The following is a 27,950-nucleotide window of genomic DNA, read 5'->3' as shown; positions in this document are numbered from 1 at the left end:
GGGAAGGCTGGGCTGGAAGAATCTGCAGCTGTCCTATGCCCGAGAAGGGGCTCCCTACCCCCATGGGAGCATGGTCAGGAAGATCTGTCTGCTGCCATGCTGTGACACTTGCCATGTGTCCCAGCATTGGCACACATTGTGCCCTGGGTGCTAGGTTATGGGTGATTGGGGGAGGACTTTGTAGTGCTACCAGGGACTCTCACTAAGTGCCAGGAGGTGGGAGAGCAGAGGTGCTGTATGCATTAGCTAAACCCAGGGGGTGGGCCTGGGGACTCCTGGGTCGGTGGGTGGGATGATGAACACCTGCTGTACAAGGGATGTGGCTATTAGAGGAAAATGGTCCCAACCTGAGGGGCTCCAAGGCAGGTGACATTCCCCCAAGCTGTGTAACAGTGGGTCTGGCTGCTGCTGGTTGACATCTGACCCCCCCTCTCTCCCCCAGGCAGGTGCCTTCTGATGGTTCCGAGTGGAGGCCTTGGGTTGTAGCTGGTGCCCACCCGTTCCCCCCCTTCTCCCCTCCCTTCCCTCATCTCCGAGCCCCCCCCATCCCCACATATTCCGTACCTGGACTCACTAATGACAGCCTGGATCATCCTCCCTATTAGCCTGTCCACCTTCTCCATCACCGGGATATGGATCGTGTAAGCAGCTGCTTCGCTCTGATTTGTGTAGTGATGGGGGAAGGGTTAACCAATGGGGGCTGGGATCTGGCTAATGAACGGGGTGCTCCAATAGCCCATGAGATTGGGTGGCTAGTCCATGGGCTGCTTCCTCTGACAGCCTAAGCCCAAAACCAAGTGACTTTGAATCCAGTGAAGAGCAGGTTCCTGCCTCCTCCTCTCTCTTTCTCTTCCCCTCCCCCCCTTAGTAGCCTCCTATGCTATGAACTGACAGTTGCCACCATGTTTTACTTGAGTCTTGGGTTAACTCCAGTTCTGCCCCCTTCTGGTGTAACAGTGGCTGTTGGCTGTCTGATGTGTCCCCAGCCCAGCTTGGATTCCAGGGTGGCCACTATCTGGGGTGCTGGTGGGGGTCATGGAGGGAGCACTGAGGTTTGCTTTCTGATGGGGTGGGGTAAATGGAAAGGTTTGGCAGGACTGGAGTGAGGGACCCCAGGAGCAATTACTTTGGGAAGTGCAGATACCACTGTTCCAATGCTGGGGGCACCTTTGGGTCCTCTCTGAGCCCTGCCCCCATGTGATCAGGGCATGAAAGTGGCATAAGCTGTGTGATGAATCCCCCATGGCCAGGCTCCATCAGCAGCGAGCCATAGCCACCTGTGGGCCTGGCCAACATCTTGTCACTTACACTTCAGTGCATTCCCCTTGGCCTGTGTCTGGCACAGGAGCCTGGGGGGAAGAGGGTTAACTGGATTCCCTTTGCACAGGTAAATGGTGGTCACTACAGGGCTGAGCATTCTTGTGTCTGAGTTTGTCAGCTGAGTTTGGCTTCAGGACTGGCCTTACGAGCCTAGAACAGGACTTCCTGCCTGCAGGCTGAGCAGCTCAAGGGCTGTGTTCCAACCCAGAGCAGCAAAGGGTCCACTGACAGCTGCAGTGCTCCCATGGGTGTGACCCTCTGGCACTTACCCACCCCCTCCCAGTGATGGGGAGCTACCAGCCAGAGTGTTTTCAAGTGGCCCCAAATGCTAGATGAGCTGGGCGGGTCCCTCTCCTAATCCTTCTCAAGGTGGAGCTGGCTGCTGGGCTGGAGTGTCTCCCCCACCCCCTCCACAGTCCTCAGCACGGCTGCCTTGACAATAGCCGCCCTTGTCCTCGTCTGAGAGAGCCCAATGTGTCCCTAACTCACCCAGCAGTTCCAGGCTCCAGCCACTGGGGGGACCCTTGTCGTCATCCACAGGGGCAGAGCCAGAATCACCCCCAAACCGTGCTGGTCTGAGCCCTTGGGGGCTGCCAGTGCCGGGGGGCAGGATCGAGGGGAAGGGCCTTGCAAAGCTGCCCAGGAAACGGATGGAATTCAGATGTTGAGCGATAATTAAGCATAATCCCCTGGATCTGGCTGCTGCCTCACCTGCAGGGCCCCCTGCCCCATGAGGCCTCTGCAGAGCCCACAGGGGCAGGCTGGCAGGCCCGCCGGCCTTCTGGGACCCCATCGCTGCCCCTGGGAGGCTCTTGCGCACACTGGGTGCTTAGAGCAGCCAGCAGTTGTTGCTGATGGCTCCAGCCCTGGCCTGGGGCCTCGGCAGTGAAGGTGACAGCTTGGTTAAAGGCAGGGAGGTGGGAACTCATTATAGATAGTGACCTGAGGCTTGTGCAGTTAAGTAGAGGGTAGCTCAGAGGCCCCCTCGCCCCCGTATCTCACCCCCAGCTGCTCCTGCGGTTGGTGAAAGCCCACCCCAACACACACACACTCTCCCAGAGCCACTCTGGCGTAGCAGGGAGTGGGGAGGCTGTGCCAGTTTGGCCCAGTCTGGAGTGGCAGGAGCACAGAGGGGCACAGGGGTTGGGAGGGGGCCCTGCCAGGGCTCAGCACCAGCTGCTCTCACTGGCTGTAACTGGAGGTGGGGACTTGGGACCCTGATGGGAAGCAGGGCCTGGTGAGGGCGGGGCGGAGGCAGGAGTGAGGGCCCTCAGCTAGGGGGCCTGGCAGAGGTGGTGTCGGGGTTGACCTTGATGGCCTGGCCTATCTGCTCCCCCAATAAAAGGAGATATGGAGGCGGGAGGCTATGCTGGGGGCAGCTCTGCCCCCAAGTGAGGCAGGGACCAAAAGTGGCTGGAGGCTCCACAGAGCAGTTTGCCCCTAACTTTGCGTCTCAGGGGACCGCTGACCTTACAGGGTCCTGGGCAAGGAGCGCAGGCCTCCGCATGCACCGGGAATGAGCTGAGGCGCCCACCGGGCTGCCCCAAGCAGCGTGGACACAAGGCACAGCCCTTGGCCCCTCCTCAGGGAGGGGCGGGCAGGGGGTCGCAGGCCAGGAGCTGACCTGTCCCCCACCAGCTCCCAGGCCTTTCTTGTGCTATCAAACCGTAGTGCCCCAGCTGTGCCAGTGCAGGAGTCGGGCTCCACAAGGGATCATGGCGGTGGCACTGCTGTGCCTTAGAACTGCTCCACCAGCCCTGCTTCCCCCGGACTAGCCCCTCGCCCGCATGTCCTTCCTGCCTTCGCCCACTGGTCTGCCAGACTGGATCACGGCTCTGAGCTGGTGCCCCCAGACCCTCTTCATTCTGCTACCACCAGGAGCACTGGCATCCCACTGCAGCCCCTCCCTACCCCCCCCCCCCACGGTGCTCTTTGCTCTAGTGTGATGGGCACCAGGTGCACAGGGCTGCTGGGCAGGCTCGCCTCACCCAGAGCAACAAATGGGCTGTTCTGCCCTTCTGCACCAGGGAGCTGGTCTCTCCACCAAGGCAGTTCTGCCCGGGAGTTGTGGGGGTGGGATCTGGGCTATGTCGTGTGGATGTTCTTGGTGCAGGCCCAGGGGATGACTGGCTGGAGCCCAGGGAGGATGGCTTGTCTCTGCACTGGCCCCAAAGGTGGCTGTAGAAGCTAAACAGCTGAGCATGGCAGGGGACGAAGGGCACATTCCTTCACGTCATCTTGGCTGCTGCTTGGCTCAGTTCCCCTGCTATCTTCCAGCTGGGTTGAGCGTGTGTCGCTCCACCAGCGGCCCAGATACCAGGGCGATCAGAGCCGTCGTACTGCTGGGAAAGGGGAGGATAGGGAAAGTTGGGGACCTCTCAGAATTGCTGGTAACTTTCCAAACCCCCACTTGGTCTCGGGGAAGGCAAGACCCTCTGTGCACCCCCATCACCAGGCAGGGTGGAAGCCAGTAAGGAAAGAGCCCAGTGTTTGCAGAGGTTAGGAAAAAATTGTCTCTGTGACTCAAGGCTGCTTGATGGAGATCTACTTAGGGGGCAAAGACTGAACCCCCCAGTGCCGTGGCCCATTGCTCTTCAGAGCAGAGCCCTGCATGGGGAGTTGGCTACGGAGCCCCTGGCTGCCAGCGCTGCAGCAAGTGCCAAAGAATGGAGCTGTTTGGTTCCTCCAGCAAAGCGTGAGCCAAGCAGCTCCCTGGGCAGGGCAGAACAGGGCACTAGCTCATGTCCCTGGAGGGATTTGCAGGGATGAGAGTGGTGGGGGCAGAGGTAGCTGGATATTTGGCATGCATGGCACAATGGGCAGGGGCTGGCTGTTCCTGTAGCCTGTGTCATGTACCCCCAGGTGGGCTGGATGGGGGCGGGGATGAGAATCCCACTGCCAGGTCTCTCAGCCCCGGTGGCTGGCCTTCCCGGAGCTGTGTCCATTCCCAGCACCCCCCAGGCTCTTCAGGGCACCTGTCTGGAGATGGCCCTGTTACCTAGGGCTCGGCTAGGGGCACTGGATGCCTCTCAAAGGGTTCTTAAGTTGGTCTCCCCTGCTTCAGAGGCTGGGGAAGTAAGAAGGCTCCTATGGGGCAGGAGGCCGGGTAGGTGCATTAATTCCCCTCGCTAGTTCAGGTGTCATGATCCTGGCTCTGCTCCTCGCAGGTACGCCATGGCAGTGATGAACCACCACGTGTGCCCCGTTGAGAACTGGTGAGAGCAGCCCCCCATCGCTGGCAATGCACAGGCACTGCAGCCCCACCCGCTTCCTTCCTTGCCCTGGCCACAGAGTCTCTGCTAACCGGTATGGTCAGGCTCCGGGGCCAACCCCCGTGCTCCAGTCCAGTTCCTTGGCCTGGATCCAGAGTGCTGCCCCTGGGATGGAGGGAGCAGGGGGTGCCCAGGATGGTCCAGAGCATGGGCTGTAACGTGCCCCTGCCTGCCTTGTGTGTAGTGCCTGGCAGCAACCATGTTAGAAAGGCCCACTGGTGGGGGAAGTAGACCTTCTGTGCTGCCAGGGGAGGGTGCCAGGGCTTCTGGGCAGCCTGGAGGAGGTGGGGCCATGTCTCCAGGCTCCCAGGACAGGGAGAGGAGCCCCTATGGTCTCCCCTGTATATGGAGGGCACCATGCCCAGGGATGGATAATATGGACTATACCACTGCTCGGGGACGTGGCAGGGCAGAGGTCAGTTGCTCCTGCCCCCCATATCCCTTCCCAATTCTCCCTCCCCCCGTGCTGTTCCAGCCCCTTTCATCCCCTTCCTATGCGCGCCCCTCTCCCCCCAACTTACCAATTGGTTTCAGGTCCTACAACGAGTCATGCTCCTCCAGCCCTGTCAAGCATGGCTACCCCAAAAGCTGCTGCACCTTGGAAGATGTCCCTCTGATCAGGTGAGGCTTGACGGGGGTTGGTGTGATCAGTACCTGGGGCCTGTCACACTAGGGGCTGTATCCCACCCCGAGGAGCTTGCAAGTCGCTAGCCCATGAGGCTAGAGGAGCTGCACCCTCTGCCCTAAGTAAGGGATCTTCACAGCTCCCTCACCCCAGGGCAGCCCCAGCCTCGCTGGCTGCCTCACTGTTGATCTCCTCTTGCCCCCAGCCATGTATCACTCAGGGCTGGGGGCTGTGGTTGCTGTTTGCTGGGCTTTCCGGAAGTGACAGGCACCCAGAGTCCTCTGGCAGCATGTGCTGGAATGAGCCATGGCCAGCCTCCCACTGCCTTTGTGCAACAGGGAGATGGTGCTGTGGGCCACTCGACCTGATCCCACCCTGCTAGGGGGCAGCTGTGCGAACCAGCCAGCCCAGCCAAGCTGTGGCATCTCCTCATGCCAAGTCACATGCAGCCTGCGTGGCATGGTGGCGGGGGAGTCAAGGAGGGGATAGGGGAGCAGCACACCTGGGGGGCTCAGGGCCTGGCACAATGTGTGACAGGTTCTCTGGGGGTGCCACCTGGAGCTGGGGTACCACTGAGCCCTCTGACCCACCAGCCTGGGCTCCCTCTCACCCTGTGCTACTGTGACAAGCTGCAAAGCCCTCCAGCCTGCACTTTCATCAGCATCCACACAGATAGGGACACGCCCAGCCGCAGTTACACGCAGGCTCTCTAACTGCCAGCCTTCCAGCTTGGGACCCCAGAGCTGGACCATCCTGCCCTGGTCCAATCTGGCCAGTATGTGGGTTTAATACCCAGTCGCCTCTCCCTCGATGTGAAGAGGACCATGCACACGTGTAGTAACCAAGCTGAGATTTTCCCCAGGCACCTTAGGCAAACGCACACTGGTTTAGATTAAAACATAAGTTTAACAACTACAAAAGGATCGATTTTAAGTGATTATAAGTGAGAGCAAACAGATCAAAGCAGGTTATCTAGTAAATAAACAAAACCACAAACTAAGCTTAACACACTAGATAGGTAGGAGATGAATTAGCAAATTCTCGCCCTGAGTGACACAGGCTGGCAGATGCTTAAGGCACAAGATGCCTTGGCTTTCCCAGGTTTTCATACACAGGGTAGAAATCCCTTAGGCTGGGACCATCACTTCCCCCAGTTCAGTCTTTGTTCCTCACGGGTTTTCAGGTGTGTTGTTGTAGATGGTGAGGTACCCCCATGTTGTCATTTCCCCCCCTTTATATCTTCTTCCCACTTGCTGGAAAGCTCTTTCTCTGTGACCTGGGGCAAACAGTTCCCATTGTATAGAGCAGGGGTCTCAAACTCAAATGACCACAAGGGCCACATGAGGATTAGTGCATTGGCCCAAGGGCTGCATCACTGACACCTCCTTCCGTGAGGCCCCACCCCTGCACCGCCTCTTCCCACCCCTTCCTGGAAGTCCCCACCTCAACTCCGCCCCCTCCCTGCCCCCAGAGGATGCAGGAGGAGTGCAGGGTGTGGCATGGGGCTCAGGGCAGGGAGTGCAGGAGGTGTGCAGGGTGTGGCAGGAGGCTCAGGGCAGGGAGTTGGGGTGTGGCAGGGAGTTGGTGCAGGGTGCAGCAGGGGGCTCAGGGCAGGGAGTTGGGGTGCAGGAGAGGTGCAGGGTGTGACAGGGGCCTCAGTGCAGGGAGTTGGGGTGCAGGCTCCGGTCACTTACCTAGAGTGGCTCCAGGGTGGCAGTGATGCGCACCAGTGCCAGAGCAGGCTCCCTGCCTGCCCTGTCTTGCTCCGGGAAGCAGCCAGAATCACGTCCCTGCTGCCCCTGGGGGAGGGAGGGCACAGGGCTCTGTGTGCTGCTTTTGCTGCTCCTCAGGTACCTCCCCCAAATTCCAATGGGCTGCAGTTCCCCGTTCCCAGCTGATGGGAGCTGTGGGGGGCAGTGTCTGGAAGCAACGCATGGAGCCCTCTGTGCCCTTTCTCCTCCCCCCCCACCCCGGGATGTGGTGCCGGGAGCAGTTCACGGCGCCGGGGGGGCAATCTCAGCCCACAGGCTGTAGTTTGCCCAGCCCTGGCCCGGAGGTAGGTGGGGGGTCATGGGAAACTTGGTGGGCCGCAGGAAATAGCCCCAAGGGCCGCATGTTTGAGACCCTGGTGCAGAGCTATCTCTGAGAGGTTTCTGTTGCACACAGTTCTTGTGCATTTCCTCAATGAGCCATCAACATTGTTTGGCATTTTGACTGTTGTATCTGAAAGGCTGCTTGTGGGGTGTTTTCAACCTCACAACACATTTCAGTAGCACATACACAGCCCAACTTCATAACTTCATGCACAACGGTAAAATACAATCCAATGAGATATGACTGTCTAGCAGATCAAGACTTTTAGAAAGATACCTCACAAGGCACACTTCGTGCAAAACATAGCATAATTACATGACAGTGGTGAATATTGGGGTGCCACCATACCCAGGAGGCATGTGAGGGCCCAGGAGCCAGGGCAGTGAGAGGCCCAGAGGGGTGCTGGATGCGGGTCACACCCACGCCCTTTCCAAGCCCATCAGGGGGACGCGTGTGCTGCGCCAATCATGTCCTGGCTTTGACTGCTTTCTCCTTGCCTGCAGTAAGTGTGGCACGTACCCCCCTGAGAGCTGCCTCTTCAGCCTTATTGGGAACATTGGGGCTTTCATAGGTAAGTGTCTACCCCACCTGGCCCACTGAGGAGCCAGGTTGTGGAGAGAGCCCTTCTCCTGGGCCTGCTGGCCTCGTAGCTTGGCCTCCTTGCTGTGGGGCAGGATCTGGGGCTGCATTTGCTGATCTGGCTCTGTGGAAGGGACCCTTTGCTGTTCTGTCCCAAGTGCTGCCTCTGCATTGGACTGGGGCCTGAGCTCCATGCCAGGCAGACACAGATCCCCACCGGGGCACGTAGCAGGCTGCTCCCTTCCCAGGACGGCTCAGTGGTGGGTGGAAGGTTTTCTTTGCAACGTAAGTGCTGGAAACTCTCTCTAAAAATATTATGCTGTGGGATATGCTGGGGATCCCCCGGACCAGGGAGTGGTCTCAGAAAAGATCTATTGGAATTGGAAAAGGTTTGGGAAAAGGCAACAAAAATGATTAGGGATATGGAACAACTTCCCTATGAGGAGAGATTAATAAGAGTGGGACTTTTCAGCTTGGAAAAGAGACGGCTAAGGGGGGGATAGGATAGAGGTCTATAAAATCATGACTGGTGTGGAGAAAGTAAATAAGGAAGTGTTATTTACTCCTCAAAACAAAAGAACTAGGGGTCACCAAATGAAATTAATAGGCAGGAGGTTTAAAACAAACAAAAGTATTTTTTCACACAACGCACAGTCAACCTGTGGAACTCCGTGCCAGATGCTGTGAAGGCCACGACTATAAACAAAACATGCAAACGAAGCTGAATATACTGACGGGATTAGATATGAGTAGCAACGTCTCACCCCGTGTGATAGTTCAAGCAGGCTGCAGAGGGCCAGCTGCACTTGCACTTGCTTACAGCTTAAGACCCAGGTGTTTCCTTCACAGGCTAAAAATCCCTCTAGCCTGGGTCCAGCCCTTCTCCCCAGTTCAGTCTTTGTTCCTCAGAGTCTCTTGGGGGAAGTCAGTGAAGAACCATGGTGATGTCACTCCCCAACCTTAAATAGCTTTTGCCTATGGTGGAACCCTTTGTCTCCAAGTGTGGTTCCCACACCTTTCAGTGGAAAAACACTGGTATGCCAAGGTGGAGTCCAGCACCAGGTGACCTGGTTCCATGTCCCTGCAATGCCACAGCAGCCATTGCTCAGAGGCCATTTGTAGCATCCTCAGGAAGACCCCCAGGTGGGGAATAAGCACCTTCTAAGGCCTATTGTTCTTCTTTATGATTCATTAATTTGAATGGGCCCTTCCCAGCCAGTCATCTAGAACAGTGATTTTCAAACTGCCGGTTGGGACCCAGTACTGGGTTGTGGAATGGAAGGCGCTGGGTTGCGGTGGCTCTGGTCAGCACCGCCAACCGGGCCATTAAAAGTCCTATGCTGCCTGGCTAATGCAGGCTAGTCCCTACCTGTTCTGACACTGCACTGCACCCCAGAAGTGGACAGCAGCAAGTCCGGCTCCTAGACAGGGGGCCATGCTGCCCAAGCACCGGCTCTGCACTGGAACCGGCCAATGGGACCTGGGAGGGGGGCGGTGCCTGCAGGGAGAGAGCTGTGTGGAGCTGTTTGCGTGCCTTGGCCAAGGACAAGGACCTGCTGCTGGCCGCTTCCAGGGCGCAGTGCGGTCCACGGTGCCAGGACAGGCAGGAAGCCTGGCTCTGCACCCTGGCTGTGCCGCCGACTGGGAGCTGCTCAAGATAACCCTGTGCCCCAATCCCCTGCCCCACCCCTGATCCCCCCCAACTCTAGAGCCCCTTCCTGCATCCAAACCCTTCATCCCTGGCCCCACCCCAAAGCCTGCACCCCCAGCCCAGGGCCACCTCCTGCATCCCAATCCCTTGCCCCAGCCCTGAGCCCCTCCCACAACCCAAACCCCTCATCCCCAGCTCCGTTGGGTTGTGAGCATCAACAATTTTCTTCAATTGCGTGTCCGGAAAAAATGTTTGAAAACCTCTGTTTTTTTGCCTCGTGGGTATCCCCAGGTGTAAACGCTGTTTGAAATACAGACAAACAGGCAATGTTTCTCACTTCACATACAGAAATGATATATGCATAGAAGTAGGATAATCTTATTCAGTAAATCAATAACCTTTCCAATGACACCTCCCATGCCTTATCTTATATAAAATATATCAGAATTATGCCATAATAATATCTCTATGAAGAATATGGGGTGCACTGTCACAGGAGCATTCCCCGGTTGTCTCTTTCCAGTGGCTTTCATGGCCCTTGTTGCCTTTCCCTGGGGTCTGCAATGACTCGTTGCTGCAGCTGGGTTTTGTGAGCACACCTGGCTTGGGGGGGGCGCTTCCCTCAGCTGGCTGCGAGGTGGGGCTGACTGTTACCAGCCCGGTTCTCTAGCCCCACACACCTCACGTCAGAGCCATGGCCCAGCTATGCAGCTGGTATCCCAGAGGGGGAGTACCCCACAGCTTCTGGTGTGGCTGGGGTCCTCCCGGTGTGAGGAAGACCCCAGGCCTAATGGCCTGTCTCTTGGCAGTGGTACTGATCTGCTTTCTGCGCTACGGGCAGCTGATTGAGCAGAGCCACCGCTCCTGGGTCAACACGACGGCACTCATCGCGGGCTGCACCAATGCTGCTGGCCTCGTTGTGGTTGGCAACTTCCAGGTGGGCTTGGGCCAGCACCCGGCACGGCCAGGCTCTTCTTCTGCCCTGGTACCCTCAGCCTCCCCTCCCATGGTTGCCATGTGGCCCCTGCCTCCCCTCCCCCAAGCTGGCTGTGATGTCCCTTTGCTGGAGGGAGGCTGCTGCTTCTCTGGCCATGGGGTGGGGGGGCCAGATGCTAGCTCCCCAGAAGGGCTGGCTGAGAAGAGAGGAAGGGGCTTGGCAGCTGTGCAGTGGGGCCTGTCCGGGGCATTGGGGGTGATAGGAAAGGCAGCGCAGAATGGGAGGAGCTATTGGGGTGCTGAAGAAGCAAGCCTGGGACAGGGAGATAGGTTTGTGCAGGGCCCCCATGGTGGGAGACCAGCCAGGCTGAACTGGTGGGGGGTAGCCGGTTCTCGTGGGGGGAAGGATTGGAGCAGCAGTGAGGGAGCGGGGCTGGAGAGCCCGGGGGGCAGGAATGGACCGGGCTCACTGCTGTCCCTCCCTCTGCTCCAGGTGGACAATGCCAAGTCCCTGCACTACATTGGGGCGGGCATTGCCTTCCCGGCGGGGCTGCTCTTCGTCTGCCTCCAGTGCATCCTCACCTACCACACTGCCATCAGCGCCCTGGACAGCTGGATGGCACACCTCCGCGTCTCGCTCACCGGCGTGGCCTTAATCTCTCTCGTCCTCAGTATCCTTCTGGCTGCGGGGCTTCCCAGCCGCCCACCCAGCCCCTTCACTGCCAGGCAGGCAGGTGTGGCACAGCACGGGCTCAACATCCATGAACGTCACCTATGTAACCGCGGGGCTGTGTCCTGCAGGCTGCATCAGGGAGCCTTCTGCTGGCCCTGAGTTAACGCAGCAGCCCCAGGTTCGATCCCTGAGCCCGATGCTCCCCCCCCCCCGGCTATCTCATGCCTAGGGATGATGCTGTCGTATCCTCAGAGGGCAGGGTAGTTCCCAGGGCTGGAGCAGAACATCAGGATCTCCCTGCTGCAGGGCAGGGGCATCAGCTGGGGCCATGTCTGCTGCTGAAGAGGCTATAAACTGGCAGCCCCTCTCTGAGCCCCACACAGGACAGCCTAGCACAGACACTGGGAAGGGCTGTGGCATATGGTGCCCTCTACAGTTCTGTGCCCACAGCAGGCTGGCTGACCTCCCTGGTGCCAGGGTGCCCCCAGCATGCCAGGGGCTGGCCCTCTCCTCCTGTACTGATACATTGCAGGGTCCCCTGCCTCAGGCTCACCTGTACCCACAGCCTTTAATGATTGGGACTGTGCCACCCTGCAGGCAGCACAGGGTTAAAGATGCTCATTTGCCTGGAGCTAGAGCCACCTAACCCTCCCCACGGGCACCTCCTGCGTACAGGCTGGGGTGTGTGTGAGCTGGAGGATGCCCAGGCTTGGGGGGGAGGATGCCCAGGCTGGGGGCAGGGAAGGGTCATAAGGTTCATGCCAGGTGTGAGCTGGCCCAGGGGGCTCCTGGCATGTATACCCTCCCCTCCTCCTGAAGTGGGGGGGCTGCCTGCAGTCAGTCCCCAGGAGGAGGGGAATGAGGGGAGCTGGTACCCCTTCTCCACATAGCTGAGTCAGTGGGGGAGTCAGTGTGCAGAGTGGGGGTGTGGGGTCTCTGACTCCACCCCCTGCAGAGGCCACACCCAGTGGGTGCCTTTCCTTAGCCAGCCCCTCGGCGGTGTTTTCTTCATCCATGAGAGCCCCCTGCTGCAGCACCTGGCAGCTGTCTGCGAGTGGGTCTTCGTCATCGACATGCTGGTCTTCTACGGCACCTTTGCCTACGACTTCGGGGCCGTCTCCACCGACACCCTGGTGACAGCGCTGCAGCGGGCCAGCACCAGGGGCTGCAAGTCGCCCGGCGGCAGCAGCACCTCCACCCACCTCAACTGCACCCCTGAGAGCATTGCCATGATCTGAGCAGGGGCTTCCCCCCCTTTCTTTTGTACCAAAAAAGAAATCTTTTAAAGGAAAACACAGTATTGGGGCTACCCCCCATAGCAGTGCCGAGCCTAGCAGCACTCCCTGCTGGCCAGCCTGGCTGCTGCATCAACAGCTGAGGTGGGGCCGCCAGCCTTCTCCTGCCGGGGCTGGCTCCCGGGGGCCTGCTGGGAACCGCCAGCCCTCACATCCGCTGCAGATCAGACCCCTGCTGGCAGTGGCTGCTCAGGGAAAGGTGACTGGAGCTGGCTGCAGGGCATAACTGCTCATGCTGCTACCCCACTCTGCTGGGGGCTTTACTACCCGAGGCAGGGCAGCCTCTCCTGGACGGGAGGCCCTCTGCACAGGTTCCCTTGCTCAAGCCCTGCCCCACCCAGGAAGGATCTGGGGTAACCCCACAGCAAAGTGGGGGAGACACACAGGGCTGTTCCATGGTATCTGACCTTGCTGCTTCCCCTTGGGAGGGAGGGTCTTTTCTCTCCCATCCCCATTAACCCCTCTCCTTCCTCTCCCCCTCCTGGAGAAGATCTTGGTGGTGGGGTGGAGGATGAGGTGGCAGGGGGCAAAGAGCCTCCCTCCCCATCCTTCTGAGCTGGTTTCTTTCGTAAAATGGTTTGGTATTTTTAGTACTTTTTATATCTATAGGTGTGTATAAAGGGACTTGTACTGGAGCACGGTGTGCTGCCTGGTCACTGGGGAGCTCCCTGCAGAGGAGCCCTGCTTACCTGCCTGGGCCAGCCTTGGGCACGGCCAGCCAGGGCCCGGTTCCCCCCTTGCTCATGACACCTTGGGACCCCTGTGGCAGGTGGATGCCCCCTCCAGGCCATGGGAGCTGCCCCACACGCCCTAGGAGCAAGCCCTCTCCTTGTGTAAGTGTGCGTGGGGGGGTGTGTGTGTGCTCTGCTGCAGCTGTCTGGTTACTGAGCTGGGCCGGAGCAGGGGGCACCCACCAGCTTTTCATCCATCACGGCTTCTCTAGATCTTCTCTTCCTGCCTCCCTCAGCCGAGCTTCTATTGTTGGGGAATCAACCCCCCTGGAGGCCAGGATTCTCCCAATGCCCCACAGCTGGGTGCTCCTACCTGGGGGTGAGCATAGAGACCTAGCCCACACCAGGGACAATGCTGCCCAAACCCCTTTCCCATCAAGCTAGGAGGCGCAGCTGAATCCAAGAGAGGGTCCCCCAGGCCCAGCTCCCCCTAACCGGGGAGGGGTGTCACACCAGCAGCCCCATTAAACACAGATTATGGGGAAACAGCCCCAATCTCCTGGCTCGGAGTGACCCTCACCTCCCAGCCCCAGCAGTTCTGAGCCCCGTGCCGGTAGGAAGCAGGGAACACCAGGGCTGATCAGCAAAGGAGGGCTGATTCACTTCAGGGAACACCCTATCACCCCCGTCCGCCCCCCTGGCGCCAGCAACATGCTGTGATCTCCCTCTGAAAAGCAGGGAGGGTCTGCCCCAGCCTGGCCTGCCCTGCTATTGCCCCACCACTGGGGGAGCTAGAGCCAGGGGCCCTGGGACAGCTGTTGGGGGCATGCCCCTGAGTGGGGAGGGAGTTCAGCCCCCAGGCAGGTTCCAGGCAACCAGCTGGCTGTGGGGACTCTTGCAGGAGCCAGGGCAGGGTCCAGCACCCTCCTACATGGGAATGAAAGAGAAGACCCTCCCTCCTGGCCTATCTCCTCTGCTCCATTCCCTGACTCCCCCGCAGAGATGACTCCATATCCTAAGCCCTCCACCCCCATTCACTCCCCAGTGACACTCCATAAACGCTCTGGGTCAGAGAAAAAACACCTTTAATCAGCCTGGAGAGACGGCTGGACAACGGGGGGCCGTTAGTCAGTGTTACCCCTGACCTGACCCCACAGCAAAGTGGGGGAGATGCCCAGGGCTGTTCCATGGGGATGCTGGGGTTGCTCAGCAAAGGAGGGGCCCTGTCCATGTCAGGGGACACCCCCTGTGGACCCAGCTCTGGAATGGAGACAACTTTGTACCCACACTGAAGGGTCACCCCCCACTGACCCAGAGAGCCACCCACCCAGAGAGGGCATCCAATGCCCCAGGCAGGTGGGAGGCTGGGGGGGGCACCCCCGGTTATGTGTACATGGCCCCATGCAGGTACTCCAGCCGGTGCTCGCGCTGCTGCCTCCGCACCTGAAACATACCAGGGCAGGCAGTGGTCAAGGCGAGCTCCACCCGCCCCACCTAGCACGTGGCCACTGCCCAGCATGGACATCAGGAGGCCCATGTACCCCACCACATGCCCCGCCCGTGCTGGGCAGTCTGCTGGGGCCCACAGCCAGACAGGGTGAAACATATTGGGCTTTGGCAGCACGTCACTGCGATTACCATCACACTTCGGGCCTGACCCCCACACCATCATCATCTGATGCTGCCACCTCCAGCCTCTTCCCCGGGCATTGGGTGCCTTGTGACAAACATACCCCTGGCCGGCCAGGGCTGGAAGGGCAGGGAGGCTGCGGGTCAGCAGGGAGGGGCACCAGCAGAGCTAACAGGGATGGGGAAAACTGGCCCTGCTCCATCCAAATTACACCCCAGCCCAGCAGGCCCTGAATTCTCCCCCCTTCCTGGGCTCAGCGTTCAATTTTCTAATGCTTTGCTCCCTGGACGCTTGGCTTTAACCATTTAATGGCAGGAACGGAACCTTTCCGTGCACACCCGCCCCTGCAGCAGGACCCCATACTGCCCACCCCTGGGTCCCTGCAGGGGGCAGCATGGTAAGCACCCCACCTTGTCTTTCTTGTATTCTTCGTATTCCTGGTCGTCCGTGGGCAGCTCGTGGCGGCAGAGAGGGCAGGAGTTGGTCTGGGGGAGAGAAGAGGAATCTTGCTGAGGCGCCGTCCCCTCGTCCACCTGGGCACCTGCAGCCCTAGACATTCTGGGCACCTCCTTGGCACCGCCAATTCAGCAGAGGTCACCTCCCATTGTCTGTGTTTCCAAAGGCCTGGGTCCAGCCCCAGCCAGGGTAGGGGAAGCACAGCTAGCCCTGCAAGCTTGTGAAAGGAGCGGCACCTACCTTTCCCAGCCAGGGCAGGATGCAGCCTGAGTGGAAGAGATGCTCACAGGGCATCTTCCTGGCCCCCTCATCCTCCTCGAACTCCAGCAGGCACACGGGGCATTTCAGCCCTTTGTCTGGGCAGCGGCACCGGGCAGCGGGCAGGGGAGAGAGAAAAGCATCAGGCTCGTCCTGTCCCAGGCAGGGTGCCCCACTCCCAGATCCGACGCCCCAGGACCCCATGGAAACGGGCACCAGGACCCCGTACTGAGTGCCACGATCCAGCAATAACCCACCCCGTGGGAAGGGATAGCTCAGTGGTTTGAGCATTGACCTACTAAACCCAGGGTTGTGAGTTCAGTCCTTGAGGGGGCCGTTTAGGGATCTGGGGCAAAAATTGGGGATTGGCCCGGCCCTGAGCAGCGGGTTGGCCTAGATCCTGAGATCCTGAGATCTAGGATTCTAAGGGAAACAGAGACCCCCGAGGAGCCAGGCAGGCTGCAGGTGCAACAAAGCGTTTCTCTCAGCCAGACACCTGGGTCCCATCCCTTGGGGCAATGGGGCGGGGCACCAGCAGAGCCCCCGAGCCCTGACCGTGGGCTCCCTCACCTGCCTGGACCGGCGTCACCCGCACCGTGGGGAGGCTCAGCACGGCCCGCCGGGCGGCCGGCGGGGGCAGCCGCTGATCCCAGTCGGTGAAGTCCACGGCACCCAGGTCGATCTGCTGCCCATTGAACAGAGTCCTGCGGGGAGAGTCCGGTCAGGGGGCGGGGCCGGCGGGGCGAGTCCGGGCAGGGGGCGGGGCCGGCGGGGCGAGTCCGGGCAGGGGGCGGGGCGAGTCCGGGCAGGGGGCGGGGCGAGTCCGGGCAGGGGGCGGGGCGAGTCCGGGCAGGGGGCGGGGCCGGCGGGGCGGGGCCGGGCAGGGGGCGGGGCCGGCGGGGCCGGTCCGGGCAGGGGGCGGGGCCACCAGGGCGAGTCCGGGCAGGGGGCGGGGCGGGCCCGGGCAGGGGGCGGGGCCCAGCTGGATCAGGCAGCGACAGGCTCCTGCGGGGGGGGCGTCCCCGGAGGCTCGCCCCCCACGGGGGGGACACGTTCCCTGACCCCCCTCATCCCCCACGGAGTCCACGCGCCCCGCCCCCCGGGGGCTGCCCACGCCCTGGGTCGCGGCCCCCACCTGGCGAGCTCCAGCAGCACGTTCTCCCGGGCGCGCTCGCCGGGCTCGCAGTTGTGCTCCTCGAAGTACGAAGCCATCGGGGCCAGTGACGCTCGGCCCGGCCCGGCCCAATGGCCTCGCGAGACGGACCGCGCCAGCCAATCCCCGCGGCCGGGGGCGGGGCTGGATGGGGAAGTAGTAGGGGAGCTAATCGCCCATTGGCCGGAAGCGAGGCACGGGAACGCAGCCAGGAGCCAATCGGGACACGCCATACGGAGAAGGGCGGTGATTCGTGCGGGACTGTCTGAGTTCCCGGCCCGGACTGAGCTGGGGGGCGGAGCTGGGAGGGCACTGCCCTGGGGGTGCTCACAGCCTGGGCGGGGCACTGGGGGGGCACTGCCCTGGGGGTGCTCACAGCTAAAGCGGGGGCAGGCACTTTTACAGACTGGGGGGAGGGAAGTGTTGTCCTGGGGGCACTCACAGCCTGTGGAGGGGATGAGGCACTGCTTTGGAGAAGCTCACATCCTGGAGGGGTGCTGCCCTGGGGCACTCCCAGCTGCATGGCACCATCTTGGGGGTGCTCACAGCCTGGGGGGAGGGAGGTGCTGTCCTGGGGGGGACCCAACCTTGTGGTGCTCACAGCTGGGGGGGTACAGGCACCACCCTGGGGGTGCTTACAGAGTGGAGGGAGGGGGATGCTGCCCTGGGGGCACTCACAGCCATGCAGGGGGCACTGCCCTGGAGGCACAGCTGTGGGGGAGCACTCTCGGCCTGCAAGTGGGGGTGAGGCACTGCTTTGGGGAAGCTCACTGCTGGGGGTGGGGTCATTCAGGATCATTTTCTTCAGTGTTATGGGGGACTTGGAAATAGGTCCCACCATTGGTGATGCAGAGTGCTCCTCCCCAACTCCCTCCTTCCTAAACAGGTTATAACTGTGGTGGGCTCAGTAGGACCAACTGCATGGAATTTATGCTCATCAATGAGCAATGCCAGTTCCTCCTAAAGAGAGACCAGTGAGGATGTCGCCCGCAGAACCGCTGAGCTACTAGGAAGCTCCAGAGATCAGCCATGAGCTTTTAGAGATGTTTACCTCCAAGTCACCAGTTCCAGGCCAGCTCAGGGTGGAAATGGCTGGCAGGTCTTTGGTGGCCCTGGAGTTAGCAGGTCTCAGCCCAGTTCTTAGCAGACAGGTGCCCACATCCCACATACTACCCATTGTGCTGGGCACTGTAGATTATTTATGAGGTGTATTACAGTAATGCTCAGGAACCCCAGTCCTGGACCAGGACCCATCATGCTGGGCGCTCATATGTTATTTATTAGGTGTATTATGGTAGCACCTCGGAGCCTCTCTTGTGGACCAAGACCCCATTGTGCCAGGCGCTATCCAGACCCAGAGCCAACAGACGGGCCTTGCTCATAGGTGCTAGGGGTGCAGGGTTTACAGTGTGGTTCACTGGCTCAGCACCCCTACTATACACATTGTTCTGTTTCAAAGAGTTAATCTACATATGAGATGAGATGGACCAGGAGCACCAGGAAACCACAAGTGGCTACTGCCGCTCAGCCATGGGCTCAGCACACCCACAATGTAACTGCTGTCGAGTTTTTATAGGCACGATGGCAAAGGAGCATGCCGACCGTGCTCCGAGCACACTCTTGCTGCGAGTGTCTGTGTCTGACTCTAAGAACATAAGTCCGGCCAGACTGGGTCAGACCAAAGGTCCATCTAGCCCAGGATCCTGTCCGCTGACAGTGGTCAATGCCAGGTGCCCCAGAGGGAATGAACAGAACAGGGAATCATCAAATGATCCATCCCGTTGCCCATTCCCAGCTTCTGGCAAACAGAGGCTAGAGACACCATCCCTGCCCATCCTGGCTAATAGCCATTGAGGGACCTGTCCTCCATGAACTCATCTTGTTCTTTTTTGAACCCTGTTATAATTAAGGGCACAAATGATGCTTAACCGGAGATCCAATTTGATTCTGGGGTGCCAGGGAGCTGGGGGATCAATGGGAAGGGATCAGGCATCCCTCGGCATGGATCGCTGCTGGGTGCAGAGAGCTCTAGGAGGTGGGGAAATCAATCCAGCCATGTGCAACCAGCAGACAAAGAGGTGGGGAAGATGGTGGACTCTATTGGTTTATCCATCTCTCTGTCCACCTCCATTTGTCCCTCCCCAGCAGCCATATCAACCCACAAACACGGGCATTTTACAAACAATCTGCCTTTACTGACCTGCCCGCAGCAGTGCTGGGGCTGGTGCGAAAGGCTGCAGCGCAGGGCAGCGAGAGCTTTACACATATCTGGGGGCTGGTCTTAAAACCAGATCTACCACACACAATACACTTCATAAAGCACAACTGTCTGCAAACCTCTCCCCCCACCCCACAGTAGTCTAACTAAAGCTTAAGGCACTTGTGAGCATTTATCTACCTGACCTGCTGGGAAACCTAACACAGGGGCCTTCTCCCTTACTGGGGTCCCTTCCCAGGGACTGCAGGTGTTATTGTAGGGTTCCTGGCGCTGATCCCAATGGGTTGTTATTGGGGGATTGTATGTCAGAACTCAGCTGCACACACTGGTTTGTTATTGTAGGGTTGCTCTTGAGCCCTGGGCTGATCATTAGGGGGTTGTTATTGTAGGGTTGCTCCCTGGAGCTGGGCTGTAGATACTGTTTCCTAGTGTTGTGACCCATCTCCAAAGGGGCCTTTCCAAAGAACTAAAGAAAAGCCCCAGCTCCAATGGCAGCCCCGGCAGTCTCCACGCGCGCTGTGTCCATATTGCACTAAGCCCAGGGCAGCTGCGTCCCTAGCAGAGAGGACGCTGGGTCATCTCTTTCCCTCAGTCACCCTGCGTGGTGTCGGCCTGGCTCTTGGCGGCCTGGTTCCCAGCGGCCTGGTTCCCGGCCCCGCGCAGTGACAGCCACAAAACCACGGCCAGGATGATCAACGCCATGAGCACCACTACCACCGCCAGGACTATCTTGTACTTCCTGTTCTCCCAGCGCTTCTTCTGCGCCACCGTCTTCGTCGTCTTGCTGAAGGCGGAGCTCTAGGAGGAAACAAAGTGAAAGCAGTCAAGGGGCAGCCGGGGACCCGCCCCCCAGGCCCGAGAAACTCACCCCAGGCTTCAGCTTCCCTCCGCTCAAACCCTATATGGCCGCCACTTGTCACGCCGGTTACATCACTGCCCCCTGCTGGCCAGAGTTGGAACCGGGCAGCTGTGTGTCATGGCACCCATATTACTAACAGGAATTCTCCTTTTAGCGCAGCAGTGGGAGCCCATTTGCAAACCCATGGGTCTTGGATTCGCACCCCCAGGAAAGTGATGGTACACGAGCAGCCGCCCCACTGCTCCCTCCCCACAGCACACCATGTTGCGGAGCTCATCTGCTCTGTCATCCAGGTCACTGAGCTTGGCCTCCCGGTCCAGCACCTTGGAGTAGTTGACCAGCATGATCTGAGTCACCTCCTCTGTCTCCTTCTGGCATCGCTCCAGGTTCTTCTCCCCCTGCAGGGAGGACAGGGTTAAATACAGGATGGCTGGGCTTCAGTGGTCTGGGCCAGCTGCAGGGGCAGAGGGTCGGTGGGGTAAACCCAATAGCACATTGGGGGCCTCTTTGGGTCTTCAGGACGGCAGGAGCAGGTCCTGGGGGCTAGAGGGAGCTCACTTGTTCTATGACTTAACACACTGTTTCCTGAACTTTGCCACGCTGTGACCCCCTGGCCTCATCTGCTACCGGGACCCCCCGGGCTGCGGGAGGGGGGTGGGGGGATCCCACTCTGCACTCACCCAAGCAGTGGCAGCTCCCCACTCCGGTCATCACGACCTGGCGCACCTGGTCACAGCGCCACTCAGCCTTGGCCCCTCCACCCCTCCGTAGATGGAGACCCCACCCCCCTGGCATCCTTTGATCCACTGTTTGCCAACAGCTGGGTTAATTCCAGGCACACCAGCAGCTGCTCCAGGGACCAGTTCGTTCAGGGGGCTTAGGGACCAGACCAGCCTTCCCTTGTGGTCCTTTGAGGGAATGATTTTAAAGGCAAGGAGTAGATGGGGGAGGGCTCCTTGTTCCCCATAGGTCGGCATATTGTATTTAGCGCTGCCTGTGGTCTCGTGTGCCCTGCACCTTCAAATCCCTCAGAGCCATGCCAGCTGCAGAGACCACGGCCGGATTGTGTCTGTTACTTATGTTCTTTCTTGATTCATTTCTACTTAACTCTGAGATACATCTTACCCAAGAGGCCCTATTTGCTTTGTGCTGGGGAGGGTGCAGCCCCTGGCTGAGAGGTGCTGATCAGAACACGCTCTCTCCGGCACATCCGGCCTGGGCCGCTCATGGAGGACCGGGTGGCCAGAGCAGGAAATAGCCACAAGAATAAATTCTCAGAGCAGACACGTGGATGCCTTCTGACCTCTACGATTCCTGGAGCCATGTTCCTGGCTCCTGGGCTGGCGGGATTCAAATCCCCCAGGGAAATAGTCTTTCCACAAAGAGGTAAAAGGAATCAGACCAGACCCCAATCTAAGGGTGGAGACACCCGAGCTGGGTGAGACGAGTCTGCTGAGCCAACTCCAGCAGGAAATGGGAACAGTGGAGGAAAAATCCTTCAGCGATTGCAGGATGCGGCAGCCGGAAGCTAAGATCTCAGCACAACCAGCAGGAGCTGGGGCTTCAGAGGAGAGACCCTCACGAAATGCCCAGCATGCTGCAGGATGTGGTGCTGTCCCCTTGCAGTCAGTGCTGACCCCCAAGGCAGCACGAGGGAGCACTATACCGCATGGAGTAGGGTGGGATCTGTGTGCCCAGCCCCACTGCTGTGACTACTACACCCCCATCCTCTCCCAGAGCTGAGGATAGAACCCAGGAGTCCTGGCTCCCAGCTCCACCCAATAGATGCTACTTCCCTCCCAGGGCTGCAAGTAGAACCCAGGAGTCCTGGCTCCCAGCCCTCCCTGCTCTAACCATTAGACTCTACTCCCCTCCCAGAGATGGGAACAGGACCCAGGAGTCCTGGCTCCCTGCTCTCCCTGCTCTAACCACTAGACTCTTCTCCCCTCCCAGAGCTGGGAACAGAACCCAGGAGTTCTGGCTCCCTGCCCCACCCCTGCTCTACCCAATAGACCCCACTCCTCCCAGCATGGCCAATGCACATGTCCACAGCACCTCGAAGGCTCAGTCATGGATGCCGAAGATGAGACCACATAAAGGACCCTGTTGCTCTGAGCATCCTGACCCTCAAGCTCAAAGCTCCCCACAGATGCCCATCTGCTACCACTTGCTGTGTAGTCCCCCCCAAGGTGAAAAGGCATGAGGCTGTCTCCTGCCCTCCAGCCAGCCACCCCTCCCCATCTCACTGGGGGGGGGCTGGGCTAACATATCTCTCTCACTGGGGGCTGGGGTTGGGGTGTGGAGGGCTGGGATTGGGGGTTTGGAGTTGGGGTACGGCATGAGGGGATTGGGGTGTGGAGGGCAGAGATTGGGGGTTAGGAGTTGGGGTATGGCGTGTGGAGGTTGGGGTGTGGAGTGTAGGGATTGGGAGTTAGGAGTTGGCATACAGCGTGCGGGGGTTGTGGGGGTGCATTCTCCCATGCTGTAGGGGTTAGTTCAGGGACAGTGCCCCCCTCCCTTCACCCCAGCCATGGCTGATCCCAACCCAGCCCTCATTTCCCCCCAAGCCTCTCTCTGCCACTACCGGCTCTGCTCAGTTGAGGACAATGCTCAGGGTTCCTCCGGCCCACCCCTGCCCCAGCGTCACCCCCTACGAGTCTGGGGGGCCCAAAGAGACACCCCATGGTATTTTGGTTCCAGCCTGTTCTCACAGGCCATGGCCTGGTGCCAGCATTGGGCCAGGGGAGCATTTCCTGTGGGGGCCCGAGGTGTCAGGACATCCGGCTGCTGGAGCGCGTCCCAGTCTCTGGGCTGGGGCAGGGCTGAGCGGGGGGGGGGGGGAGTCCGGTTTGGTTACAGGAATCAGCCATGTCACTATTGTTTGTTCCAGGCTCCTTTGATTGATGCCTGGAGGCGGTTAGAACTGGAAAAACAAGTCACCAGGGTAGCGATTTTCCAGCGCTGCCAACATGGGCTAGGCCAGGGCCAAGGCCTCGGGCTGGGACCTATAAGATGGGGTTCAGTTCCTGGCTCTGCCATGGACTCCCCATGCGACCGCAGACCAGTCACTGCATCTGGCTGGGGCTCAGCACCCCACTGTGCAATGGGATCCTTCCTCCTTCCATCCCATCAGACCAAGCTCTTTGGGGCACGGAGAGTCTCTGTGGGTCTGGGAAGCACCCAGCACAAGGGGGCCCTGATCTCGGGCGGGGTCTGGGCAGCGCCCGGCACAAGGGGGCCCTGATCTCGGGCGGGGTCTGGGCAGCACCAGGCACAACGGGGGCGCTGATCTCGGCTGGGGTTTCTAGGTGTGACTGGAATACACACAGCAACTGTAACCCCTTCCCATGGCGTGGCAACAGCCCTGAGGTGGCTGGGGAGATCTGGGGGTGGATCACAGCAAGGGCAAAGACAGAAGGATCCTCCTTGAACAAAGGGGGTTTCTGAGCAGCTCAGAGAGGAAATGCGGCTAGTCACATGTGCCGAGCCCCTGCTGAAACAGGCAGCTGGGATTCCCCAGGCAGGAGGTTGAGAGGCCCACATACCAATGAGGGAATCAGTTTTGGGGGGCCCTGGGTTTCTTGGGGTGCCTGGGGCCTGACTTTCCAGGCTGCTGCAGGTGCTTGGCTCCTTGGAGACTCCCTGTCCTGTAGCCCCCACCCTGGGGTGTCCTCCCAGCGGAGCCGCACCAACCCCTCACAGCCCAGGGGACAGGAAGGGGCACGACCTGCCCTGAGCAGAAGGGCCCCCAGCAGCCTGAGGATCAGGTGGCCCCGGGGGCGGGGGGGCAGAATAAGCTACCTTTCTCCGCTCCCTGCAATGGGGCAGAACAACAGATAAACCCCCGTGTGGGGGGCTATGCTCCCCACAGCCCCCAGAGAGTGGGTGCATCTGAGCAGCCGGTGGGCAGAACCCTCCTTCTTGTCAGGCAGGGTCTTTCTCCACCCTGCTCTCGGTCGGTCCCATTGTGCATGCTCCCCGCCTGGCTGGGGCCAAGCCGCAGTTCACAGCCAGGTCAAACCGCCCCCCCAGGTTAACAGCAAACCCCAACCCACCGATCCCAGGTAGGCTCTGTGGATGTTGCTTTATTAGGGGTATTATGGCAGCAGCTAGAGGCCCCAGCTGAGATGGACAGCCCACCATAAGGCGCTGCTCAGATAGCCAGAGACAGCCCCTGCCCCCAAGAGCCGACAGCCTTGTCAGATAAGAGAGACAAAGGGCTGTTATCCCTCTTTCACAAATGGGGAAACTGAGGCCCAGAGCAATTCAGTGACTGGACCAGCATCTGTGCAGAGCCAGGAATTCACCCAGTTCTCCTGAGGCCCAGCCCGACCCCTGATCTGCCAGGCCACTGTGTGAATCTCTTTGTGAGGCTCAGAGCCATTGGCACTGACACCAGGCCCCCGACCTAACAGGGCTCACCGCAGTGGCTCTGAATCCTGATCCTGCATCACACATGGGGAAACCGAGGCCCAGAGCAGTGGAGGGACTTGCCTGAAGTCAGCCAGAGAGGCAGAGCTGGGAATAGAACCCAGGTGTCCTGCCTGCCAGCACGATCTGGTGGGAAAGCTCTAACTCCTGTGATGGCTACTGGGCTGCTCAGAGCAGCACGTCCCCAGGGAGCCTTGAATAATTTAAATTCCACACACCAGCCCCCACCAGCGAGACGTCCAGCCACGCTGGGCTGGGCTGAGCCCCCCAGGAGGCAGCAAGGGCCAGCCGGCTTGCTCCTGTCCCTCCCTGTTCTTTGGCAGGGGGCCAGCCCCACGGAGCCCCAGCCTCAGTCAGGGCTCTTGGGCACTGGGGGATTAACAGCGCTGGTGGGCATGGCAGATGGCAAATGCCCCTGCCTAGATGAGGCTGGCTCTCCCTGCCAACGCACAGCTGCCCCTTGGGGTGGAGCAAAAACCTTTGAAAGTGGAAGCAACTGAGGCCTCAGGGAAGGGGTGGGGTGCAGCAGGACAGGTCCCACAGCCCCAGCTCCTCTCTGCAGTGCTAAAGGAAACAAAGCTCCTCAGCCACAGGAGCATGTGATCTACCCACATCTCCAGGGCCAGGCTCCTGGGGTCCCATTTGCCATCGCCCTGCCAGCCAGGGGCTAAAGCTGAGCCTTTTGCAGTGGGGGGAAGGAGCGGCTGAGCCCCGGAGTGTAAACCAAGACAGGGGCCTCTCTGCGAGGTTTCCTGTTGCCTTTTCCAGCGGGATGGGGGCAGGGGGTTGAGCCTGGGCTGTTTGGTAGAGCCACCCCTGCTTCCACGAGCTGCCCTGCTGGTTCCCAGGATCGGGCCCTGCAGCCCGCAGACAAACACCAAACTCCCTGGGAGGGAGGGGGCAGGTGCCTCCGAGAGATCTGGGTGCTGTATTTACAGCCCAGCGCAGGGAGGTTGGAGTCCACAGGCCGGATCCCTGGCTAGTGCACATCACACAGCTGGCTCACCCAGGCTGGCCCCACGATGCCACATCTGGAGCACCAAGACGGGTACGGAGCAATAGAACAGCCCTTCCTCAGAGGGGAGCCACCAGACTCCACTCCTCGTAGACCCCCACTGCACGGGGGTCACAGGCCCTTCCTCATCTCCCCCTGGAGGGGCTGGGACCAGGACAGGCTGCCTGCCAAAGCAGATTAACCTTGTAGGGACTGTCACATGCACCAGCATGGTCTCTGAAGGCCCTTTCTCCCACGGATAAGAGTGGGTGAGACAGAACCACAGGCCTCCCCAGGACCTGCCCCAACAGCTGGGGATCACTATGGGAGATCCAGAGGGCGTGACCCCTAGAGCTGGGTCGCACTCAGGCTTCCTGGCCCTTGGGGAAGGGGTTTGCAAGGGAAGCTAAGAATCATAGACTATCAGGTTTGGAAGGAACCTCAGGAGGGCATCTAGTCCAACGCCCTGCTCAAAGCCGGGCCAACCCCAGCTAAATCATCCCAGCCAGGGCTTTGTCAAGCCTGACCTTAAAAACTTCTAAGGATTGAAATTCCACCACCTCCCTAGGTAACCCATTCCAGTGCTTCACCACCCTCCTAGTGAAATAGTTTTTCCTAATATCCAACCTAAACCTCCACCACTGCAACTTGAGACCAGTACTCCTTGTTCTGTCATCTGCCACCACTGAGAACAGCCGAACTCCATCCTCTCTGCAACCCCCCTTCAGGTAGTTGAAAGCAGCTACCAAATCCCCCCTCATTCTTCTCTTCCGCAGACTAAACAATCCCAGTTCCCTCAGCCTCTTCTCATAAATCATGTGTTCCAGTCTCCTAATCATTTTTGTTGCCCTCTGCTGGACTCTCTCCAATTTTTCCACATCCTTGTAGTGTGGGGCCCAAAACTGGACACAGTACTCCAGATGAGGCCTCACCAGTGTCGAATAGAGGGGAACGATCACATCCCTCAATTTGCTGGCAATGCCCCTACTTATACAGCCCAAAATGCCATTGGCCTTCTTGGCAACCAGGGCACCTCATATCCAGCTTCTTGTCCACTGTAACCCCTAGGTCCTTTTCTGCAGAACTGCTGCCGAGCCATTTGGTCCCTAGTCTGTAGCGGTGCATGGGACTCTTCCGTCCTAAGTGCAGGACTCTGCACTTGTCCTTGTTGAACCTCATCAGATTTCTTTTGGCCCAATCCTCTAATTTGTCTAGGTCCCTCTGTATCCTATCCCTACCCTCCAGTGTATCTACCACTCCTCCCAGTTTAGTGTCATCTGCAAATTCCAGTTTAGTGTCATCTGCAAATTCGCAGATTGACTTGGGACGGGCGGAGACACAGACCAGGGCTGCCTGGAGCTGGGATCAGGATGTGGCATTTGGCTTCTGGTTTACCCGGTCCCGGGCGGGGGCTGGGCAGGAAGGAGCCTGTAGCCGGGCAGGGGACAGGAGAGCAGCTGGGGTTGCCACAAGCAGGGAGAAAAACGGGGCGATATAGGGGGCACAAAGCTCAGTTATGCGGGGCCGAAGGGAGGTACCGAACTCGCGCGGGGCGGGGGGGTTATCAGGCATTGAACAGCACCATGTCTCTCCCCAGGCCCGCGGTAGACCCGTCCCCCCAGCGCCCGGGGGTCAGACCGGGGACCCGTGACCCCGCAAGGCGCCCCGGCCCCAGCCCCAGCCCCAGCCCACCCCCGTGGATGGGGGCCCACGCAGGGCCCTGGGCAGGCTGCCGGAGTCCCCGCCCGCTGGAGGCGCCTAGAAACCGAAACTGCTGCCCGTGGCCACCCGCGCCCACCCGCGCCCCGCGCCCCTCACCATGGCGCCCAGCTCTCGGGAAGCCCCGATCCGCTCTGCCCCGGGTCCTGCTGCGCCGGGAAGCCCGTGCGCCCCCCGACGGGGCGTCCCACCAGTTGCTCCGGGGCCCTGGGCGCTGCCGGGCCGTCGGGATTTTCCCAGCTGCGGACGCGGGACCCCGGGCGGCCGCCTCCCAGCCTGCTCCACAGGGGCCACTGGAGAGGGGAGCGCAGCGCAGCGCAGCGCAGCCCGGCGGGCGAGGGGCCGAGAGGGGCAGACCCCGAGAAGCGCCTGCCCACGAAGGGAAGGAGCGTCCGAGAGCAGGCTCAGCCCCGCCCGCAGCGCACTTCCGCCCGCCGTCCTAGCGGTGTCACTCCGGAGTCACACTAAGGTCGCACACTGGGTCACGCCAGGGGGCAGTATTGGGCGCTGGGCTCTCAGCCTCTCTCTCTTTTCTTCTAGTCCTTTCACTTTCACTCCTGTCCTAAATCTGTTCTGGAGTGACTCTGGCAGGGCAGGAAGGGCCGGGTCAGCAGCCCGCAGAGGTGGACTTCTCTGGGCAATGGGCAGGGCAGTGCCCAGGCTGGGTTCCGTATCTGGGTCTGCCGCTGCCCTGCTGGGGGACCTTGGCCAAGTCTCCGCCCCTCACTGTGCCTCAGTTTCCCCTTCTGCAATATGGGGATAATGACCCCTCCTTTAGTGAACTGGATGGAGTTCTGTGGATGGGAGCTCGAGACAGGCCTAATTCCGGGAGAGGACAAGCCTCACCTAGCCCCCAGCCCTGATTTGCTCCTGCAGCATCTTTTGCAGTGAATGCAGAGCTCAGCTGTCATGAACCCAAAGGGGAATCATCCCTGAGATGCCCGGTGTAAGCTGGGCGCAGCAGGGGCCCACTGGTGGCAGGTTGGAAGGAAGCTTGGAAGGGGAGGCTGCGAGGGGCATTTTGGAGGGTGGGGGCAGAGAGATGGGCAGGGATTTAGTAGGAGAGAAACTGATGGTGGCTCTGGGGAGGAGCAGGTGACAAATGCTGCTTTGTAG

General features: G+C 59.9%; 3 protein-coding genes across 7 annotated transcripts; 1 reads left to right on the top strand and 2 right to left on the bottom strand.

Moving 5' to 3' along the window:
* Nucleotides 1–447: 447 nt before the first annotated feature.
* TMEM150A (transmembrane protein 150A) lies at nucleotides 448–13,080 on the top strand. 4 transcript variants are annotated; one of them, XM_043503023.1, is made up of 7 exons: nucleotides 448–641; nucleotides 4,488–4,535; nucleotides 5,154–5,213; nucleotides 7,815–7,882; nucleotides 10,351–10,478; nucleotides 10,971–11,150; nucleotides 12,149–13,080. In XM_043503023.1, the coding sequence occupies exons 1-7, from the start codon at nucleotides 577–579 to the stop codon at nucleotides 12,386–12,388; spliced, it is 789 nt and encodes a 262-aa protein (XP_043358958.1). In that variant the 5' UTR covers nucleotides 448–576; the 3' UTR covers nucleotides 12,389–13,080. The 4 variants fall into 4 exon arrangements, with proteins under 4 accessions (XP_043358958.1, XP_038241012.1, XP_043358960.1 ...); XM_038385084.2 differs by having other exon boundaries at nucleotides 5,127–5,213; nucleotides 10,971–11,148; nucleotides 12,147–13,080; XM_043503025.1 differs by having other exon boundaries at nucleotides 531–641; nucleotides 4,488–4,626.
* Nucleotides 13,081–14,111: 1,031 nt separating this feature from the next.
* RNF181 (ring finger protein 181) lies at nucleotides 14,112–16,747 on the bottom strand. Of its 2 annotated transcripts, XM_038384853.2 has the most exons (5): nucleotides 16,596–16,747; nucleotides 16,031–16,164; nucleotides 15,443–15,558; nucleotides 15,157–15,231; nucleotides 14,185–14,559 (listed from the first exon to the last, which is right to left on the bottom strand). In XM_038384853.2, the coding sequence occupies exons 1-5, from the start codon at nucleotides 16,670–16,672 to the stop codon at nucleotides 14,500–14,502; spliced, it is 462 nt and encodes a 153-aa protein (XP_038240781.1). In that variant the 5' UTR covers nucleotides 16,673–16,747; the 3' UTR covers nucleotides 14,185–14,499. The 2 variants fall into 2 exon arrangements, with proteins under 2 accessions (XP_043358957.1, XP_038240781.1); XM_043503022.1 differs by lacking the exon at nucleotides 15,443–15,558 and having other exon boundaries at nucleotides 14,112–14,559.
* A 2,039-nt stretch (nucleotides 16,748–18,786) lies between these two features.
* Nucleotides 18,787–27,293, bottom strand: VAMP5 (vesicle associated membrane protein 5; the record flags this gene model as incomplete). Its single annotated transcript, XM_038384544.2, has 3 exons — nucleotides 18,787–19,629; nucleotides 19,951–20,088; nucleotides 26,934–27,293. Coding segments are annotated over 3 exons (708 nt in total), but the record flags the coding sequence as incomplete, so codon positions are not given.
* Between the last annotated feature and the right edge of the window lie 657 nt (nucleotides 27,294–27,950).

This window comes from Dermochelys coriacea, chromosome 26 (genome assembly GCF_009764565.3).
Source record: "Dermochelys coriacea isolate rDerCor1 chromosome 26, rDerCor1.pri.v4, whole genome shotgun sequence".
Taxonomy (NCBI): Eukaryota; Metazoa; Chordata; order Testudines; family Dermochelyidae; genus Dermochelys; species Dermochelys coriacea.
Note: the sequence above shows the minus strand (reverse complement) of the source record. Positions and strands in the feature narration are given on the sequence as shown.

Bases quoted from the DNA above. Each gene is read 5' to 3' on its own strand.
- TMEM150A (XM_038385084.2), top strand. From the start codon at position 577: ATGACAGCCTGGATCATCCTCCCTATTAGCCTGTCCACCTTCTCCATC. The intron at 642-4,487 runs GTAAGCAGCTGC...TGCTCCTCGCAG, and splicing joins ATCACCGGGATATGGATCGT to GTACGCCATGGCAGTGATGA. The intron at 7,883-10,350 runs GTAAGTGTCTAC...GTCTCTTGGCAG, and splicing joins GAACATTGGGGCTTTCATAG to TGGTACTGATCTGCTTTCTG.
- RNF181 (XM_043503022.1), bottom strand. From the start codon at position 16,672: ATGGCTTCGTACTTCGAGGAGCACAACTGCGAGCCCGGCGAGCGCGCC. The intron at 16,165-16,595 runs GTGGGGGCCGCG...CTCTCCCCGCAG, and splicing joins GTGCTGCTGGAGCTCGCCAG to GACTCTGTTCAATGGGCAGC. The intron at 14,560-15,156 runs GTGGGGTGCTTA...GGTATGTTTCAG, and splicing joins AAGAATACAAGAAAGACAAG to GTGCGGAGGCAGCAGCGCGA.